Source organism: Python bivittatus, unplaced genomic scaffold (genome assembly GCF_059951505.1).
Source record: "Python bivittatus isolate LINGU-HERP-01145 unplaced genomic scaffold, Pbiv_v1 ctg000080_np1212, whole genome shotgun sequence".
Taxonomy (NCBI): domain Eukaryota; kingdom Metazoa; phylum Chordata; class Lepidosauria; order Squamata; family Pythonidae; genus Python; species Python bivittatus.
This window is the reverse complement of record NW_028277035.1, coordinates 30,916,038-30,937,202: the sequence shown is the minus strand read 5'-3', so window position 1 is coordinate 30,937,202 and position 21,165 is coordinate 30,916,038. Positions and strand designations below refer to the sequence as shown.

Sequence of the window (21,165 nt, the reverse complement as noted above, 5' to 3'; positions counted from 1 at the left end):
TTCTCTGTAACCTTCCAAAGTGGGTGCCCTCTGGAAGAGGTGGACTCGGCTCTCAGAATTCAGCAAATCAGCCAAATTCAGGAAGTTGTGGTCCAAGCTTATCAGGGGAACACCAGATTAAGGAAAGTTGAGTTAAAGTGTCTTAGATCACAGAGAAAGACAGGCTGACGTCTGCCTTGGTAGAATGGGGTAGTAAATAAAGAAGTATAAAAGTTAATGTGGTGGCCAAACTACATTTAATATGATAAAGCAGCTATTGGCCTCTCCAAAGGCTTTAAAAATGAAGAGCAGGCATGTGAGATTCTGAGTGTGAGCAAAATACCACGCACACAAGTGTGCATTCTTTTACCATTCCAAACGGCTACCTGCCTGCTACTGTAGCTGTTTTGGTCCAAAAGCTGGAAAAGCAACCGAAGCACCTTTTTAAAATATTATTTTTAAACAAAGTCAGGTAAGGATATGGTTTAACAGCCCTTCCCCATGCCTTATAGCTATTTCAAACTCCTATAGCGGTTTTGTTTTTTTTTAAACAGGATCCTGCAGATAATTGCCCAAATGGAAAGTTTAGTTTGAGCCTGAGAATGAAACTGAAGGCATTTCTCCAGGGGTAAATTAGCCTTCCACTCATATGTGAGCAAGCAGAAATCAGCACCTGCATAAAATCTGTTGTCCCCATTGGGGATCCCAGTCCTGCCTCTTTCTGTCTAGCCACTACAGGATGGTACTCTGATTCTGCATATGCAAAGGGTGTTAAACCAACGAGCTCCTTGGTTAAGCCCACTGCTTTGCTGCTCCTGCCTTCTGAGCATCATCAGCCAGTAAGAAACCATCTACCAGTTACAGCCCTATTATGCTTGGCTGATAGATCAGGATTTCACCACGAGTCAAAACCTTCCACCTCCTAGAACTCCCTGGACAGCTGATCCTGGGTGACTGGGCAGCTGCCCTGTAAAATATAAAGTAAAATGGCTGTACTGCTTTTCTAGGCAGCCCCCTCTTCTAGCTGATCAGCATTCTGGCAAGCTAGTTTTCAGTGCTAAACCCACTCTCAAAACAAGTCTGCCAGAAGCTGATTGGTAGGGGGAGTAGGCTGCCCAGCAGAATAGGAGAACTGGTTCTCTCCAAAGCTGGTGAGAAAGTTGGTTTTCTCATTTTACTGTGGAGCTCCCCAGCACACCAATCAGCTGGTCACTAACTGGGGGATCTGCAATTGTTATCTGAGGAACCGCCTCTCCCCAGTCATTTCAGCCTGCCCCACTCGGTCCAGCAGAAGGGGCAGGTTGCAGACCCCACCAGTCAAGGAATTTCGATTGGTGGGGTCTAGGCAGAGAGCCTTTTCTGCTGCAGCTCCTGAACATCCTGCCTCCTGAGGTGCGGTGTGCCCCCTCCCTCGTGGCCTTCAGGAAAGGGATTAAATCCTGGCTCTGCCAGAAGGCCTGGGGGCCAGAGGGGGGCCCGCACCTGTGGAGATGGCTGGTGGGGTGAGGAGTTTGTCCTCCCCCCCCCCCCAGCATCTTGCAGGTTTTTAGGGCTAAAAATTATAGGAGGTTTTAGGGCATTTTTAATATATGTTTTTAAATTATTTATAGATTTTATCCATGGTTGGAGAGACTTGTGTTTTTTTCTTTTTTATTATTGTGAGCTGCCCAGAGTCACCCGTTGGGGGAGATGGGCAGCATACAAGTTTGATAATAAATAAATAAATAAATAAATAAATAAATAAATAAATTCATTCATTCATTCATTCATTCATTCATTCATTCATTCATTCATTCATTCATTCATTCCATGGTAGCCAGGAGTTCTGCCCTGCTCTTCCCTCCCAGAAGAAAAAAGAAAAAGAAGAGCCAGCAGCTTTTTCTTACTTGAAACTCCCTTTGATTATTGTCAGCTACCAGGAAAAAACATTACTTTAACATCAGTATAGCTAATCACAACTTAAGGCTGTCCCAGGCATGGGCTCTGGACTAAATGAAGGCAACATTTTGAGGACACAGCAGAGTAAAAAAAAGTCCCCAGGAAATGTTTCTATTGTGGAAAGATGCAAGTAGGGAAAGGGTCAAATGAGTTTTAAGAATAGGCTAGCATGCATTCACACCTCTCAGCATATTAAGATTAGCTGAAACTCTGTTGAGTGCACACTCATTAGCAAATCTTGGTTTTCCTTGCACACCAGTAAAGTAAGAGTTCTATTCTTGAACTAATTTCACAAGAGGAATAACATAATTTGCCACAGCATTTTTTCTTTGCATTCTTGTGGATAGAGGGGAAACAGAGACTGGAAAACAGAGTTAGCTTGACAACAAACCTCTTGTTTTTAACTAGGTTTAAACAGTAGGCTAGATCTAAAATAAAAATTATAGTGGACGGAAATGTTCTTTCTGTTAGTGGATGTTTTATGATCCAACTGAGATTTTCCTCTAGCTCAGTAGGATTCTCCACACCTTCCTGTGTTCTTTATAAAATTATTCCTAAGGGTTGGTTCTCTGAAATGGTAAAGGATAGTAGTGCTGTGGATTACAGAGGAAAGTGAGTAGGTAAAAAGAGTCTCTCTTTCCTGCCATCACCATTAATTCCAGCCAAAGAATAAACCCTCTGGATCCATTTCAGTAGCAGACAATTTCATCTAGTAACCATCATGCATATAAACCTAGGTGTTCCCATCAGAGTCTGACATATTAACCACAACATCACTATTTGTCCTATGATAGTTAACTGACCCTAAAAGCATGACATTAGGTACTGCTGTCCTTTGAGATACTTAAAATGGACATTTGCCTGCCTACACTTGTGTGCTTTTCCTGGGACTGCATTCATGATCTCTACCCTACCAGTGTCCAATGACTGTCTTCCCCTCTGAAAAAAAAAATGGACTCTTTAAGCAAATAGATTAGTGAGTAGAGAAGTGAGGGAAAATTTAAAGGAAAGATCCCAAAAGAACTGGAGGTGTAATGTGCAGGATCCTTCTTTTACATTTAGCCATAAAATCCCAGACTGAAGCTAAGGAATTTATCATCTGGGCCTTCCATCTTCCATCTGAGAGCTGGAGAGTTTTAGGGAGTTTATTGGTGCTGGTTCATTCAGGCAAAATCCTCAATTCCCAAGTTTCAGGTTCTTTTGCAAGATCCCATGCAGAGGGAATAGAGATGTAGGTAAATAAAAGTATACATCCTTAAACTGAACTTGCCATCCATGCAGTCTTCTTAGCAGTGCTATGGAAATGTTTTGCTACTGTTTTCTGGTTTTTTCAAATTCCCAGCCTAGTCAACAACCTTGGAATTCTTTACTGGAATTCTTCCAAGTACTATCCAGGGCTGACCATACTTAGCTTCTGAGATCAGCCAAAGTCACAAGTGCTACAACCTGCTAAGGCAAGCATCAGAGAAGGCACCATCAAATTTAAAGAAGCTTGGTGTAGCTTAACTATCACTGAATATTCCTTTAATTTTCTTTCTTTGTCACATTTCATGCATGAGATCAAGTGCAGCTATATCCAGATATGAGTCTTCTTTCTGTTGCTGCTTTTCCATTTTTTGTTTATTGAATTGTTATGAAGTATCCACAAGTGCATTATACTGCAAAGAAATCCATTTTGCACTATTCATACAAGCTGATGGATCACGACAAGATGTAACCAGATTTCTGCAGACTATTTTCCCTACAGTGTTCATCCTCAAATGCAATGGAAGTTATTAGCCTAGATCTAAATCTTCCATAGACCTGCATAAAGAAAAGTACAGGTATCCTCGCTTAACAACTGCCCTGTTTAGTGACTGTTTGAAGTTACGACAGCGCTGAAAAAGCTTTACAACCGGTCCTTGAACTTATGACCATCGCAGCATCTCTGCAGTCTCATGATTGAGATTTGGGCAGTTTGCAACTGCTAGGCGTTTACGACTGTTGCAGCATCCTGCGGTCATGCAATTGCCATTTGTACACTTTACAGCCAGCTTTCGACAAGCAGAGCCAATGGGGAAGCTGGGAGTAAAATTGTAAGTTGGGGTCATGTGATGTCTTGCTTAAAAACCACGGGTGATTCACTTAACGACTGTGGTGGAAGTGAGGTCAGAAGTCTGTTGGAGTCACGTGATGTCTCGCTTAACTACTGCATTGCTTAACGACGAAGTTGCCAGTCCCAATTGCGGTTGCTAAGCGAGGGCTACCTGTATCCTTTGAATCCAACTTCTCTGTGACTAAGGTCATGTAGTTTTCTTGGCAGGTGTTTGCCACTGCTTTGTACTAGCATGATTTTTCAACTTCCTAGTCTAACTTGACAGCCCTGGACTTTCCTTTCCTTTTTATCCAAGCACAACTGAATTCCAATCCTGTAAATCTATTCAAGAGCAGACAAAATTGGCTGGGTGCTGCCACCTAGCTGCATATATACCTGCAAGCAAGCTTCCATGTTTTTTTTCTTTTTTCATTTTGGAGTTATAAAATGCTAGAATGCTCAAAACAGATGCTTACTGAGTTCTCTTATAATATCAATAGTTTTGGAAAATGAAAGCAGCTGTTATTTGAAATGAGTACTAACCAAGGAATTGTCCCTAGTGAAAAGAGGTTTGGACATTATCTGTTAGAAAGCTGGCAGCATCTCTTGCTCCTCCTTAGAATCAGTGTGTTTTCTATGGGGACCCACCAATATTCCTTTAAAAAGTAAAAATGCATACTGCATTTTTGCACCGAGCTTTGAACAGGAAACATTATAGTCAAGGAGCAAATTTCCAAAGATGAACATGTAGTAGTTTGCAACTCCATGAAATTTGAGATGTAAACAAATAGACAGGAATGGTAGAAATAATAAGCATTACTGTAAAAGTTGAAGTCTTCTTCTCCAAAAATCTATGAAACTGATGTACAGTTCCATGTCTTTTTGGCTAAATGGCTTCCTCTTAACTGGACAGCAGAAAAATCAAAACATAACTTGAAGACTAAAGGACCACTGTATTGCTGATTCATATTAAAAAGCTTCAATTGGCTACAGGGAAATATAAATTATGGAGTTGATATGAATGCAAGACAAATGTAGTGCTCAGTATCAGCCTTGCACATCCTGGTATCCATCAAATTAGCTGGATAGCAATTCTCATCATTCCCACATGGCTGTGGATGATGTGCAAAGCATTTCAAGGGTACCTGATCATGAAAGGCTGGACCACATTTCTCTGAACCAAAATCAATTTAGATCTGGCAGTATTAAACTGGCTGAATGCAGTTATAATAATCACACACAAAAAGGATAAGATAAATCATGTCATTGAGAGAGAAAGATCCAACATGTTCATTTACACCAATAATTAAAAATTGAAACATCAATTTCAGTGAGATTATTATTAACTTTGAGAATACTAGCAAAGCCTTTCTCCTTTTCTCCACTGTAAATTTTCCTTGATCTTTTTTATGAGTTTGAATTAGACCATAAATCTAATTCAAGCTCATATAAATTTAAAGGAAATAATTCCTCTTCCTATTATCTGACTGGTTGTTGTTTTTTTACCTACATTACACTGTGAGCATGTGGAGAAAGTAAATTGTTTCTTGATGAGAGCAACAAGTTAATAAATAGAGATCTTCAAAACTTTAAATTAAATCCTTATTCAATTTCAAGGCATGACATTATATTGTGTGGAGAAGTACCTTACAGCAATTGTTTATTTTTATCACAAGAACTAGGTATCTTAGTCAGGTGTCATACCTGAGCACTTGCCTAGCTCCAATAAAGGGTCTAGCCTTTATTGTCACTCACTTATTTTCAATACTCTCAAGGGAATATTGGCAGGCGAAATTTGTCAGTTTCATATCCGATTCTATTTAAGCTAAGGGAGCACTGAATAATAATGACAATGATAATACCATTTATTTTGACTGTTCATAAATATATATTCACAAAACATTTTGGAATGGAATGTTTTGACTGTGAAAGAGAGGGCTCCAAGTATTTCAGATATTATCTAAACTGAAAATGACCCATGGAGAAATGAGATCACTTTTTGGAATAGCCCATTGCAAGGTTGGATACTTCCTGAATACTCAGAACGGCACATAATGAGGTTAGAACACTTGGGGAAAAAAAACTGTTTTGAGATTGGAACATTTCATAGCAGAATGTTTTGTGAATATGTACTTATGAATACATTCATAAAGCATCACGCTCAATAAAGAAAACAGGGACATGGAGAAGATGGAGAATGAAAAAAGGCAGCAGAGATCAGAGGTTAAGTGCTCAGGAGAAGAAATAGATTTCTGAGCACCAGGTAAACAAAGGTAAGCATGGGGAGATGCAGATCCCGTGGGAACCATGAGATCCAGGCAAAGAGAAAGGGGCATAACATAGAAGCACTAAGTGGAGGTCAACGCAAAGAGTAACAAATAGTTCTTACAGAGTGGAAGCTACAAGATGGCAAATGGAGAAGACAGATGAGGAGCTAAAATCTGAATGATTTGTTCTTAAAAAAAGAGGTATATGGATTTGTTGAGGAAGAAAGTCCAGGGAAGAAAATATATACTATGAGACAACATACAGAAAACAAAACAATATTGGTACTAAAACTAAAAGTAAGAAAAAATAAGATAGAGATAAGAATGAAATAAGTGAAAGCCAAGGGGCTGGCAGGAATCAAGGAGGGTAAGAAGAAAGGAAGTATCAAAAAAGAATGTTATCAGCATTCAAAAGTTGGAAATAGCAACATTGTAAATTTGAGAAAGGAAGGAGTTTTACATTTTATATATTCTGTCTGTGGATAGAATGGAGAATAAAAAGTGAAAGAAAATGAAGGATGTGTAGAGAAGAGCAATAGCTCTGTTTTAGGTAATCTGAGGTACCCAGTCAGAAATAATTACAATCCAGTCAAAATACTGTATAAAAAAGAGAAAAGTATGCAAAATGTATGCAAAGAAAAAAAAGCTTACAGTCTTCTTTTTAGAACTGAAAACAAATATTGAAAGTTGAAATAATAGATCCCAGCAGGAAGAAGTTTAAGAGAATAGGCCCAAAATACCACTTTGAGAAAGTGGGGGAAAAGATAAGGTTCAGCAGGCTATGACATACATTGGCAAAATAAATAAATGACAAACTTGAAATAGCAAAGAAAATGAAGTGTGCAAAATAGAAACCTATGAAAAAGCATAGATTTGTAAAACCCTCAACTGTGAATACTCAACACACTTTAGAATACTCCTTCAATATGTCAGCCTGTGGCCCAATCAGAACAATTGTGGACCAACACAGTCATCCACTCTCATGGTAAACAGAGAGAGTGGCATTAGATACATTGAACATCTTTTTGAGTTGGACTGAAGTTAATTGTACAAGATCCTGCTGAAACAAATGACCGAAGGGCAGTTATAGCAATGCAGGGTTTAATCTACTCTTAATATTCTGGCATATAATGACCTATTGAATTCACATCCTAAGCTCAGTGGTTTCCAAAGAAAGAACTTTCTAGGAAATTAGTTTCTCTACTGCTTCCAGTACTTGGACAGTGCTGTCAATTCTTTCTGTTCTAATTTTCTCCCCCCATCCCTTGTTGCAAAGGATTAATTTGAAACTAGGAATTTGTGAGTGTGTGAGTTATGGCTTGCAATACATTGTGCGAAAGTAGCAGAAAAGAGAATCCCATTGAACCTAGAAAAGTTCTTTTCAGCTTTAAGCTCAGAAAGTTTTCAGGGTGAAATGCAAAATAAAACACTCTTGCCGTCAATACTTGTTGACCTTCCTCTATCAGTTGGCAGCGACCTTTATGTGACATTCAGATGATCCAGCTAACCCTAAAGCTTTGGAAAGCAACCCTCGATGTAGTCTCCCACTGGGCTGGCATCACCTACTAAGACAGATAACTGAAAGCAATTACTGGCAAAGATGAAGAAGTCTGAGATGATTTAAAAAGCAAAAACAGCTAATGTCCTAGACAAACTCTGCCACCACCACAGATCCCAAATACTCACATAGTTATCTCTTGCAGACCAGCCAGGATACAGCTGCATGTGAAGCTGCCTTTCCTTGCGGGCCAGTTCATAATACTTGGCTTGCTCCTCCCGTGATAATGCATGCCACTGAAAAGGAACCATATAATATATATATTAAAAAAATGAACTCCCAAAGAGCCTACAAGTGCTCTCACACCCAGATCAGAAAAGTACCAGAGCCCCAATTATCAGGAAAGGAAACTGGTTTTCCAGGTGTTGGTAGACTACAGCTCCCATCAGCAGCAACCAGCCACATTCTTAAGCAAGATCTAAAACATTTCCAGAAATCTTAATTCTCTCACCATCTTATTTATTCTATAGATGCAAGGTGAGCAGGAGGAAGAGTAACATATTAACAAAGATACTGGCCTATCCAATCCTTAACTTTACACATGGTATTTGGAAACAATCTGTTGCACGCATCTGATCTTGATAAACACATGAAAGAGACACATCTTTATACAGGAAGGATCTGGAAAATAATACATTTGTATTTTAAAAGAACCTTTCACATAACAGAGCAGAATGAGGAATCTGTGACACTGAAGATGTTGCCGAACTACAACTCCTAGAAATTTGTTTGTTTATTAATTATTTTGATTTATAGTCTCGCAGCTGCGACTCTAAAGAATGGCTAGCAGGAAGGATTCTGGGAACTGTCGCTCAGCAACAATACAGTGACAGTATACCAAGTCTTGTGATAAGGTAATGCTCCACTTCCCCCTTCCACCTACACATTTTCCGTACTAGAACATGAAATAAAAGATGCAGAAATAGCAATTTTCTTTTAGAATTTCTTAGTTTCTCAAATCCCCAAATCACTAATTACTAATTCAGTCATTGTCGTCCATTTGCATATGCCTGTACTTATCAGTTTTTATGCAGAATGAACTTCTGTGTGCAGGAAGCAACAGCAAGAGTTTATTAAATAAAGAGAATTCTATTTTTTCTTATTGTGTACGTAAACTGGATTCCTGCACGTTGTTCAAAAAACCCAAAATTTGGGAAAAGAGAGATTCTGACAGTGAATTCACCAACAACTTGTGTTTAACTTTTTTTTAAACAAAAATATATCCATTTTAAGTTTTTTACTGTTTAAATCTAAAATCAAGATCAGAATGTGGAATTCTTGGGATTAAATTGAAAGTCATGTACCTAACTAGTTTATGCCTAGATGAGAAAAAGGAAGTTACATGCTCAACAGACAAAACAGGAGATTAGAGAGATCACCAGTCTTGGATCACTGAAATTCAAAATGAAAAAGCTTCTTCAGTTATAATAAATTAATTGAGCAGCCTTTGGTAGATTATTTCTCATGTTATATCCCCATCCATAAAAAAAATGAGAATATTTGGTACCTGCCTTACAGTGTTATGTGGACCTGTACCTTGTGGAGTGAAAAACATTTTAGAAGTTGAAAGTGATCTACAAATGATAAATTCTGCAATTTAAAATTCCTGGCATCTTTTGAAAGTCCCAGATAATGAAATGTAACTCATCATCAGATGATACAAGGACTTTTATACAATCCTCCTAAAATAAATTGGAAAAAGGAAGAGAAACATTTGGGGGTTGATGGATTTTCTTAAGCAATCCCTTCTGCAGCAGTGAAGAAGTTTTATTATAAATTTTGTTAGAATACATTTCCAAAGCGCGTCCAAATGCACTGAAAGAGATTCAGAGACCAGTGAAGTCTAAATATGGAGAAGGCGCAGCAAAACCACGGAGATCTCAGCTCTGAAAATGTCTGTTCATATACTGTAGACTGCATATTAGCCAGGCCTCTATACAGCTACCACACAAGGAGAATAATTTCCAAAGCCTTTCTCCAGCCTGTGTTCTATAATCTTTCCCAATCTAATGGAGCAATAACTTGGCTGAAACTAAAGTCCACAATTTCTGAAAGCACTGAACAACTCATTCATCACAAACCTTTCCTAATGCCTACAGTATATATTCATCAGAATAAGACAGTCCACTTGTGCTCTTACCCGCCTCCCTAAAATCTGGTTGATCGCAGCACTTTCCTTCAAGGTGCATTCAGCAATGACCTTTGCCCGCATTTCTTTCATGTACAACATAAAAGCATTCAAAGGCTTCTTGATGGTAGGCTTCTTAGCTTCCTTTTCTCTCTTTGGTTCTGACTGTGATTTCCTTATATGAAATAGAAAAGAAACAGTTGATAATACAGGGTCTCACGGCAGCATGATAACCCCTTAGAAAACCAGGAAAGGATTGAAACCGATGAGCCAAAGATTAGATTTAAACAATTTCAACATAAAAACAGCAAAGTATCTTTTCTAGTAGTAGCTAACTTCAAGGGGTTAGCTGGAGATATAATTTTAGAATATATGGCCCTACTGATCCAATTCAATCAATTTGGTCTGTTAATCTGACATATTAAATATTCAGGTAACAACCACCACATTTATTACTCTGGAAGAACTGAAGATTTCTATCTGAACTGCTACAACAGATGTGTGCATGGGTATGCCTGATGAATAATCAGCAGAAGGGTGACATGCAATCTTCCAGATGGGACCCTGAAAAGGAGCCTTGTGGATACTGGTTTGCAAATGAGAAGCAGCAGCAGTTCTTCCAAGAGAAGGAACTGGTAGGAAGCATACCAGGAGAACCTATTAGACCGCCTACTCCTTCCAGATTCATCCCATCTGAGGAGGTTCCCCTAGGAGAAGCAGTTTATAATAACCCATTTCTGTGAAGTGAGGGTGGCTGAGGTTAGAAAGCACTGCATTTCTGTCATGGCTGCCCCCTTCTGTAATGTCTTTCCAGAGGCTTTTAAAGACTGAAACTGGAAGGCCTTTATGGAGTGCTTGTTTGCTGTCACTATTTGGGTATTACTTATTATTAGTTATTAGTTACAGGTAGTCCTCAAGTTACGATGGTAATTGGGACTGGAATTTCCATTGCTAAGCAATGTGGCTGTAAAGCGTGATGTCACATGACCGCATTGTTTAGCAACAGCAATCCCAGCACTCCCCGTTGCCATTATTAACAGAATCCCACCAGTTGTTAGGTGAGGACCACCTGGATCCAAGCCACTCCCAGCTTGGCCCCTCCAGCCCTGAGCCTTGGTAAGGTATGGGACTGCCTCCTCTTCAACTCCCCCCCACCTATCTCTCCCTCATCTCTGCCCTTTTGACCACCTTACAGTCCACTGCCTCTGCTGGCCTTGCTGCCCTGCATTCACTGGCCCTGCTGCCCCCAGCTGACCTTCACCATCTTCCTCCCACTGCTGAAGAGGCGTGCCTGGCCCAGCCCTGCACAAGGCAGCTGCTGGCCGCTCCAGCCCTTCTTCTCGAAGCCGCTCACGCCATTCTTGTGATGCTTCGGAAAGCCTTCGGAAAACTTTTGAGGCCTTCCGCAGCATTGCAAGAACAACATGCGCTATTGGTCAAGGTGCTGGTCTAGAAACCAGGAGACTGTGAGTTCTAGTCCCGCCTTAGGCATGAAAGCCGGCTGGGTGACTGGGCCAGTCACTCTCTCTCAGCCCAACTCACCTCACAAGGTTGTTGTGGGGAAAATAGGAGGAGGAAGGAGGATTATGTATGTTCACTGTCTTGAGTTATTTATAAAAAATAATAAAGGCGGGATAAATATCTAAAATAAAATAAAATAAATAAAAAAATAAAAAAAATTGGAGAATGGCATGAGCAGCCTTGGGAAGAAGTCCTGGTGTGGCCAGCAGCTGCCTCGCATAGGACCAGGCCGGGCACACCTTGTCAGCAGGGGGAGGAAGACAGTGAAGGCCAGCTGGACATGGTAGGGCCTGCGGAGTGCAGGGTGGCAGGAGTGGCTGGAGCTTTGGACTGTGGCACTGGGGTGGCTGGACATGGCACTCCTTGGCAGCAGTGGCACTGAGACTGAAGTAGAGGCCCAGGGGTCCAAGCAGCCAGCTGAGACTGCTTGCAGACCCCAGGCCTCTACTTCAGCCCCAGTGCTGCCACTGCTGCTGCTGAAGAGTACCACTGTGTAGGGTGGCCAAAAGGGCAGAGATGGGGTGGGGGAATAGGCAGGTGGGGGGAGTTGAAATGCCCTTGCGGTTGTAAGTGTGGGCAGGCTGCCAAGTGCCCAAATGTAGATCATGTGACTGCAGGGGTGCTGCAATAACTTTGCCAAAGCCATAACTTTGGGGACCAGGTGAAAGTACTATTTGTTCAGCACCACTGTAACTTCCAATGGTCGCTGAACAAATGGTCATAACTCAAGGACTACCTGTAATCATAGTTCTGTCTTCGTGGTGCATTGTATTACTTTTATTTTCTTGTGGAAAGTTTATTGTCTCTTAATATGTTGCTGTAAGGGCTGTGAATCTTGAAGATATAGAAATTTAATATATAAATAAATGGACCTGTACCTATAGGTCTTCATCCCAATTCTTGGCTACTTACATGCTTCGGTCGTAATGATCCATTTCTTGTTTCCCAGATGGAGATGTGATGCCTGGGTGTGGGAGTCCTGGTGCATGCATTCCAGAGCTAAGCACCAATGGATGTGTAATCCTGTAATATAACACAGATTTGTTACTGCCTGGACTTCTAATGCATTACAGACCTCCTGGACTTGTTTCTAGATATAGAGAGTGACAAACTGTCTCAGAGATCCGTGTGTGGATATTTGTTTAACAGCAGAGTTTGCCGGCTTCCATGCAAGTCGACAATTGCAGATACACACCACAGTAGAAATTGAGGCCTGGGTTTCTAAGCCTTCTGGAACTGCACAATGGGTGCTGAGGCACTCACTCTGTAGCTGCTGTATTCTGAATTAGGACTGAGAAATGCAGCAAGGGCAACCGTATGCTAATCTGCACTTCTATAAAATGTGATCTTCAATCAATTGTGAGACAAAGGTCTGGCTCACTAGGTGGCACTCTCTAGGTTGCTGCTGTTTCCCTACATTCACTGTTGGAGCAAACTAGCACAAACCCATTATTCAGTGTAAGTTACGTGTCAAATGACACTCTCCCAACTATTGCCATCATCTTTGGTTACCCTGAAATTCTGTAAGGGAAGCATTCTTCCTGGATGAAGGACACCCAAGAATGCTTTGACGCGGCTCTTGGTGAAGCTTATGGCAATGCTGAGTCAGGCAGTGCCAACTCCGATTTGGTATTTTCTTCTTACAGTGCCTGTAGTTAAATAAAGACTGCAAGACTTAATTTGGTGTTTGATTAAAGAGCTGTATTTAACAGTTCCATACATGTACCTCAGGTTTAAGTTCTAAGAAAAATAAAAAGGGGGTGGGAAAAATTTATGTTGATTTTCTGGCTTGAGTTCTTTACAATAATTATTTTATGCATGTTGTTCTTGCCAAGGAAACTAGGCTGTTGGGTGATGAAGCCCATTTTAGATTAGGACCTAAACTTGGTTTATATACCAATTCTTTGCCAGTCTAACTTCCTATGATCTGCATTTGAGTCTGTGGTGTTAGTGCTATATATCATACTGAATGGCTCTCTCCCTTTCTTCAGTAATTCTGAACACAGTGGGATATCAGAAAGTGAGGACCACACTGTTGGGGTGTTCATAAACCAGTTCATAAAGACTAATCGTTTGCACACCCTTCACCGTTTCTGAAGAATACTTTCAGCATTGTAGAAAGATGCTGTCAATTTACTAAGCATCATGACTAAAGCTTGAGACAGCAGATTTGCCCATGGGAGACAACCAACTGTTCATTAGCTCTGTTGGCACAAAAAGAAATGATGCTTGATGTTAATCTACTGGCATAGCTTGAAGCTTGATCATTATCTGTCAAGGTGTGCGTTCTTGTCTGAAAACCCTGCCTCATTCTCTGCTGTTAATGGGAATGCTGCTATGGTGAAGAATGAAACTACCAGGTAACTAGGAGGTCTGTAATTCATTTATCTTAAATATTAAGATACTTAGACAGGCACAGGTGCCTGAGGCAGACTAAACATTAAGGTAATGGTAATAATACTGTAATAGTAAAAATAATGATGTGCCTTTCTCCATTACAACTCCCAGAATGTCTTCATCAAGAGACTTATTAGGACAACACAAAGCAGAAGCCAAAGGAGGAATGCAACGAGTGTTGCTTGCACATACATTGCCTATAGGCTAATGTGTACCCCAGCTGGACCTTCTCAGAAAAAATAAAGATAAAGAAATTTGGCATTCATTCCGATTAACTCTCCAAAATTTACAACCAGCATTTGGATAAGTGGAACAAATCCATACCAATTGATCAGATTCTGTGGGGTCTTTGGGGTTCTCTGAGCTTGGTTGTTTTCTTGCAAATGTTTCGTTACCCGGTTAGGTAACATCTTCAGTCCTAGAATGGAATGGGGTTTGCTCTGTTTATATACAGTGGCTTGCCCTGCCAGTGTTGGTGGGGGTGGGGGTTTTGTTTTCTTTTGTTTTTTCCTCTGGTAGTTCCTTGATGTGAAGATGTTACCTAGCCGGGTAACAAAACGTTTGCAAGAAAGCAACCAAGCTCACAGATCTCCAAGGACTCCACAGTTCAACCCTGAGCTACACATATTCGCTTCTATTGATCAGATTCTGTTGTGGTGATCAAGAAAGCCAAGGGCAAATCTCTTTTTCCTTCTGAAGCCATACTTTAAAAAGTTTTCTATGAGTAGTCCGCAGACTACTCAGGTGTGGCTGGAGAAGTAGAAATATCCTAGGTATTTGGCTTGTATGATGGCACATGCATACTTGCACTACAATCTTCAGCTGTTGTAAACTGCCACACACTCTCCATGAAGCAAAGCTGGTAGTTTGTGCTAGCTGGTGGCCACCAGGATATTAGTGGAACAAGGAGAAAGCTGTAGCTCCTCCATAACTCAGCAGAGCAAAAGTGCATTGAGCAAGAACAAAAATGGGCTCAAGTGACGCAGCGGATAAGGAAAAGAACCTGGTAACTTGAATGTACCAGCTTCTCCACCTGATTTCTACTTCTGTTAAAGATTATTAATTGAACAAAATTATAAGGAAGTCCATTATGTTCTTGAAGCTACACCAGATAGGCAATCTTATTTTGAATAGTAGCCAACAAGATTTTGCTTCATTTTGTCTTTTGAGAACCCAGAACAGTATGAAAGAGGAATAACTAGTATTGACACATATGGCCATTCTACTGATGTCCTTGGAAAATAGCCATTGCAAAATTTTGCACTGCTTCAAAATCTGAAAAGAGAACTGGGGTGGGGAGGGAGACCTAATATAACCAGAAGCAATTTTGAGAGAGAGCTTAAATGTGCATGTACTCTGGACAGTAAAGACTCTCATCAGAGTATTTTCAGCTCTCCTCAAACTATTTTCCATTTCTAGATATATGACAATAAGAGACATATTCTTTGGCTTTATAACAACTCAGTGAGGGTTCTCTCTCTCTACCCTCCTACTACTGTTGACCACAACCAAACTGTGCTTCTCCCCTTAGGAAGTTCATTAAATTATTTATTTATATTTGGTTTTAAAAGTCCATCTGTTTAAAATAAGAGAAATTCTCCTTCCCTGTTGCTGCCACCTGGATCTGAGACCCTAAATACTGCACACTTGCATGGCTTGAATTGCAAAAGAAGCAGAGCAACATGTCCTGGCTTAGGCAGCTTATACTTACCTGGAGAAAGTAGCCCCAGCCGAGAGCGCCGACGTATAGGGCTGTCTAAGTCCACATGACTGGAAAGGGCAGACAGGCTGGCTCTGCCTGGGAGCAGGAAGAAAGAGGCTATAAAGCATCTACACCCATGTCACTTTTCCTGCATACTTTTGTTTTTCTTTTTTGTCTGGACTCATAGCTGGCTAAAGTTGGGAACTTGTATGTTGGGGAAAGGTGAACTTTTTATTATTCATTGGTTTTTGTCTAAATGGAGACATAAATTTTGTCTAGAGAAGAGTCTCAAGTTTTCCCTGAAGTTCCACCAACAATGCTTAAAAGCCTACCTGTAATGACTATATGATTATCTTTGAAACATGGGTAGAGAAGTAGGCTTTCAATCCTGATTGAGCTGCACAATCGGGTAGAGACTTTTGACGTAACCCTTCTCCCATGCATCAAGGGATTCATCCAGTCAAGTCATTTGGGTGCAAACAAAGCAATGCAAAATGAATGCCCCTAGAATCCAGACAAACATCTCTATCATCTATGCACATATCTTCTTTGCAGTACTTTTAGGGGTCTAGGTCTAAAGAACAAAGTTTCAAATCCTATGTGACATAAACACAAAACCATTTCTTAGTTGATACTCTTGGGTCAGTCCAAAATGACACCAGCCGTATCACTTGTTCTCTTACATAAATTACTCTTAGAAACTGCTCTGACCATACTCCAAAAGGTTACAGTAGATTACATTTCAACAGTAAAGGACATTGTTTAGCCTTGTACATGCTGATTTTTTTTCTTTTCATAAAAGGGCTGAAATTTCATTTTTTTTTATTGCATAGCTAAAAAAAACCAAAAAAATCCAAAACCAAGCACAATCCCAATGTGCTGTTAGCAAAACGACAAACAAATACATTCATTTTTGGTTATTAGCCAAGACTTGTGTGTGGGCTAATAGAGCTGGCAAAAATAACTAAGCATTACATCACAAGGAAACATGAAGTGGCAAGTGATCAGAGGACTGGACTGGGAATGCTTCTGCAGGATTCAACTGACTCTAGGACAATGTGGTATATTCTTGTTTATGTAAGCCTCTGCATAAAAAATGTAAGTATATATGATTAATACTCTTTCCACTCTTGTTAAACAGATAATGGCTTGTAATAACCTACACTGAGCAAAGATAAGCAGTGGATCAGATTGCAAAATTCTGAGAAAATATCAGTGCCTGCTATAATTACTCATTAGCTTTCAGGAATTTTGAACTGACCACATTTGCAGCCTTCCTCCTGGGTGGAAATTGCCTACTCTTGTCTTGTCTTAATCCAAAATACAATCTAGGATAGCAATGCTGGTGGAAACTCATGGTTAGGGTCAAAAGGAAAAAGATAAATGTAAGAAGGGGAAAGAGCCGGTGGAACAGTGAATGCATGAGAGAAACCAACCCTAGGAAAAGGAACTCCAAAATTAAACCTGAAAACTAGCCTAGAAAATTACATGGACATGCCTGAAGTGTTTAGACTGAGCGTGAGATGATAGGACCCTCCAGGTTGGAAAGCACTTCTTAGTTGTTGGGGAAGATCATCAAACTTCAGTAGATGTAGATCTGGAGGTACTGCCAAAGCCACAAGGAAAAATGTGCACCAGAGGTGCCAGTATTGAAAGAGACTCCTCACTTTACACGGATACATGCAGTGGGACCACAGAATGTGAAAAACATGAACGAATATAGCTTGACATTTTGAAAGCAGAAAAGAAGCACATTAAGGAATAAGAGATTTTATATGGTCTGGAATAAGTACACTTAAATGAGATGATATACTTATTCAGGGCATGAGACCATAAGAAGGAATGGAGTAGCAAGGGCAATGGTGTGGCAACAGAGTGGAAAGGACAATGATAATTATGGGTTCAGCTGTCATCCAGTAAATCATATCAACTGAAATTAATGTATATCCAGTGCACATGAATATTACACAAGCAGATGTACCTATTACAACTCAATGATGAAAGACATAGAGGTAGTTATGGCAAACCTCAAGTGGTACTGAATGCAACACCTGGAAATGTAGTACTACTAATGGACAATTACAGTGCAAAAGAAACAAGGGATTACAGGAAGATTTAGGATGGGCAAACACAAGAATGCAGGAGATAGGATAACAGAGTTCTGTGAAGAGAATTATTTGTTGGTTAAAATATTTATTTTAAGCAACATAAATAAATAACACTGGAACATCACATTAACTACATAATAGGAACTGGAATATGGAGAAGAACAATCAGGACACTTCCAGGTACAGATAGTGAAATTATTTATGTCAAATACATGGGTTGAACTTAGAAAATTAAAGACAGTATTTATGTCAGCAACATTCAATCTGAAGGATATATAGACAGATACAGGATTAATGTAAGGAACAGATTCAATATGCTTAACATACAAGAAAGAGGACATGAGGAGCTATAGGAAGAAACAAGAGACACATTGTGAAAACCAAAGAAGAAAAAAATATTCCCAAAATCTTAGGAGAAGATCCAAATAGCTTTCAGAATAAGCTACCACAATAGCTAGTGAAAGATGGAGAATGAAAGCCTTGGGTAACAAGGATGTACAATGACTGAATACAGATTTTCAGTGTCAAGCAAGAAAGGATAAGGAAAGATATCTCAATCAAGAACATCAGCAAATAAAAATGTATCAAGGAAAGGACAACAAGAGATACTGAAGAAAATCAGAACCCCCCCCCACAGAAAAATACACAGCCATTACTCAAGAGGTATTATTAAAGAGATCTAACAGAGGCAAATAAGGCTAAAAGAAGGTGGAAATACTAGAATGAAATATTTCACAAAGAGCTTATAAAATGACAAACATTTGTGTAGAAAGCAAATATTCAAAAAAACAGCTCCGCTAGAAAGTGAGATAGAACAGGCAACAATCAGTTGTCAAACTGAAGAGGAAGCATACAGCTGTAGGCTAACAAATATGGAACAAGTCTGAGTTTCCTAGAGGTTGGAAAAGATCAGTGAATATACCTACACTAAACAAAAAGATACAAGAGAGGTCTTAATGCAGATTACTGAAACATGTCACTAACTAGTTCTTTATTTCAGCAAAAATGTGCTTAAGATCTTACAATAAAAAATAAAGACAAATGTAGGTTGAATCCAGAAGGAGTAGATGGTCCAACCTTAATATCCAGAGAACTATCTGTAATATCTCCACAGTTGTCTGCATTGTCTTTATCTCTATCCTTACTTAACATAATTTTCAAATACCAGAAGACAACTTAAGGTACAAAGAGAGACATTTTAAATCTTTACCGTACCATAGTCCCGATGTTCCACCCCCTACCCCCCCACACAGGAGGAAAACTGAGTATTCAAACTTCTGTCATAAAGGTTGAAATCAAACTATTTATATCAGGGGACCAGAAAAGTATAAATGACACCAGGGTGGCTATATTCCAGAGTCTACAAAAGACAAGGTAGCTTCCCTTTAAAAACCAGATATGTTGCCAATATGAAGAAAACATAAAGAAGAGCAGAAGCTCTGGCAACTTTGCTTCCCTCTTCAGTGTACCAGGAGTTTGAAGTCACATAGAACAAATAAGATGTCTAGATTAAAGGAGGACAAGAAGACAGCAGAGAAGCAAAATGGATTTTTCACATCTATCCTTCTTGTGAAAAATGCTTGTTGGAGAAAATGGTTATAATTGTATGATTATTTGAGGAGGGATAACATCTGAAAATGCATGTCAAATAACAGTGACATAATATATTGCACAATAACAAGTCAGTGGAGCCAGATAACTTTCACCTGAAATGTCTTGAAGAATTCAAATGAGATCTTGCCAATCTCTAACAAAAACAGACAAGTTGCTGTTAAAATAACTGCAGAGAACTGAAAGCCAAATAAAGCCATTTTTAAATGTGTGCATGTATGTGATGTGGTACCAGAGAAGTACAGGACATTACAACCTAAATTAGGGTAATACATATCTCCAACAAGTAGGTGAAAACAATGATTAAATGCAGAATTCTTACATTCTGAAACACATGAAAGAACAAGTATTTGTGTGGAAAATCAGTAGAAGCTTGGTAAAGACAAATCCTTCAAAGCATAGCTTTTGAGAGTTATCAACAACCATGTAAAATCAGCACAATCTGGATTGGCATTTATGGACTCACATACCTCTTTATGGATTCCTGGATTTCTTGAATCCAGATGGACTGAAATGAATTCTTTGGTTTCCAAAAAAACTTTTGATAAAGCCCCCCTCCAATTTTCTTTAGAAATACAAGTCCTTTTGTGACTCACAAATAAATTAAATAATACAAAACAGGCAAGAATAACTGGAGAGTTCTGATAATGAGGGAAAATAAATGGTCACTGGGCTAAAGCTGATTAATTTAATTGCAGTAATAAAGAAAATGAGGCAAACAATGAGGCTGACATCTAATTGTCCAGGCTTATGAAGTCAAAAGGCTCCAAAGTACTCCAAAATGATTTTTCCAGTTGGATGAATGGCCAACATTGCAAGTGCAGTGCATGCTGGGGGAAAATTGAAATTTATCATATTGAAGAGGCTTGAACTGAAAGTCACTGAACAGGAAAAAAAAAGTCACTGGAGCTATAACAGACAACTTACTAAAAGTGCAGATTCAGTGTGCAGAAACAGTGAAGAGTGAAAACTCAGTCTTAGAAATTGTTAGGAAATATATTAGAAATAAAAGAGGTAATATAATCAAACCTTTCTATAAACTGATCAGTACAGCCACATTTGAAAGAGTAGGTACAACTTTATCCCAACCCAAACATTAAGTGGTTATGCTGGAAAAGTACAACCAAGATCGCAGGACTCAACCCTATAAGAAAATACTACAATATTTTCTACTTGGGGCTTTTAGTTTAACAACAAAGATGACAATAGCAATCTAAGATATGAACCATAGCCATCACCAAAAAAAAAAAAAAAAGTATCAGTAGTAGAGAGATGACTAGGGTTGGTCATTAAAGCTCAAAATTGTCCACTGAAATTAACAAATTTCAGGTTCAAGAGAAGAAGAGGAAGAGACAAAGAGAACATTCTTTCACAGACTGATTCAGGTTTATCCAAGCAGGTATCCTCCACATGTGTTGGATTTTTTCCTCCAATGTTTGCTCACTGCGGCCATGCATCTAGGAATTTTAGAAACTAAAGTCCGCAACTTAGAGGGTGCCAGGTTGGGGAAGAATAAGATGATAGAAATTACTTTTGCAACATAGCTGGGTGGTGGGGATTTATGCTGATAAACCAATTAGGAAACAGAAAATAGGCAGAATCACATATGGAAGACTATTGCACAAACTCCTATATTAATTTATATTGGTTCCTTGAGCTACTATTCACCTCTACACCTGAATTATTTCCACTGTCTAAACAGACATACCTATATCAATATTAATAGAGGTATTAATTGAATGACCTTATAGCGCTATTATAAGGCATGCTGAAATAATCCATCTGAAATACTTTGAATCCCTTAAAGCATTAAATAAGCATTACTACTAACTATCATTATCAGTATGGTTATTGCTCTTTTTGATCAGAGCTTTGGCTTCAA

The 21,165-nt window shown here is 39.4% G+C and overlaps 1 protein-coding gene across 2 annotated transcripts in view; it reads right to left on the bottom strand.

The window, feature by feature from the left end:
• Positions 1-21,165, bottom strand: part of TCF7 (transcription factor 7) — a 138,737-nt gene that overhangs the window by 18,593 nt on the left and 98,979 nt on the right. For both annotated transcript variants that reach the window (XM_088133746.1, XM_088133747.1), the window contains exons 6-9: positions 15,574-15,660; positions 12,378-12,488; positions 9,957-10,119; positions 7,945-8,052 (exon numbers count right to left, since the gene is read on the bottom strand). In XM_088133746.1, the coding sequence (XP_087989872.1) occupies positions 7,945-8,052; positions 9,957-10,119; positions 12,378-12,488; positions 15,574-15,660 (469 nt within the window). The remainder of the gene's footprint in view (positions 1-7,944; positions 8,053-9,956; positions 10,120-12,377; positions 12,489-15,573; positions 15,661-21,165) is intronic.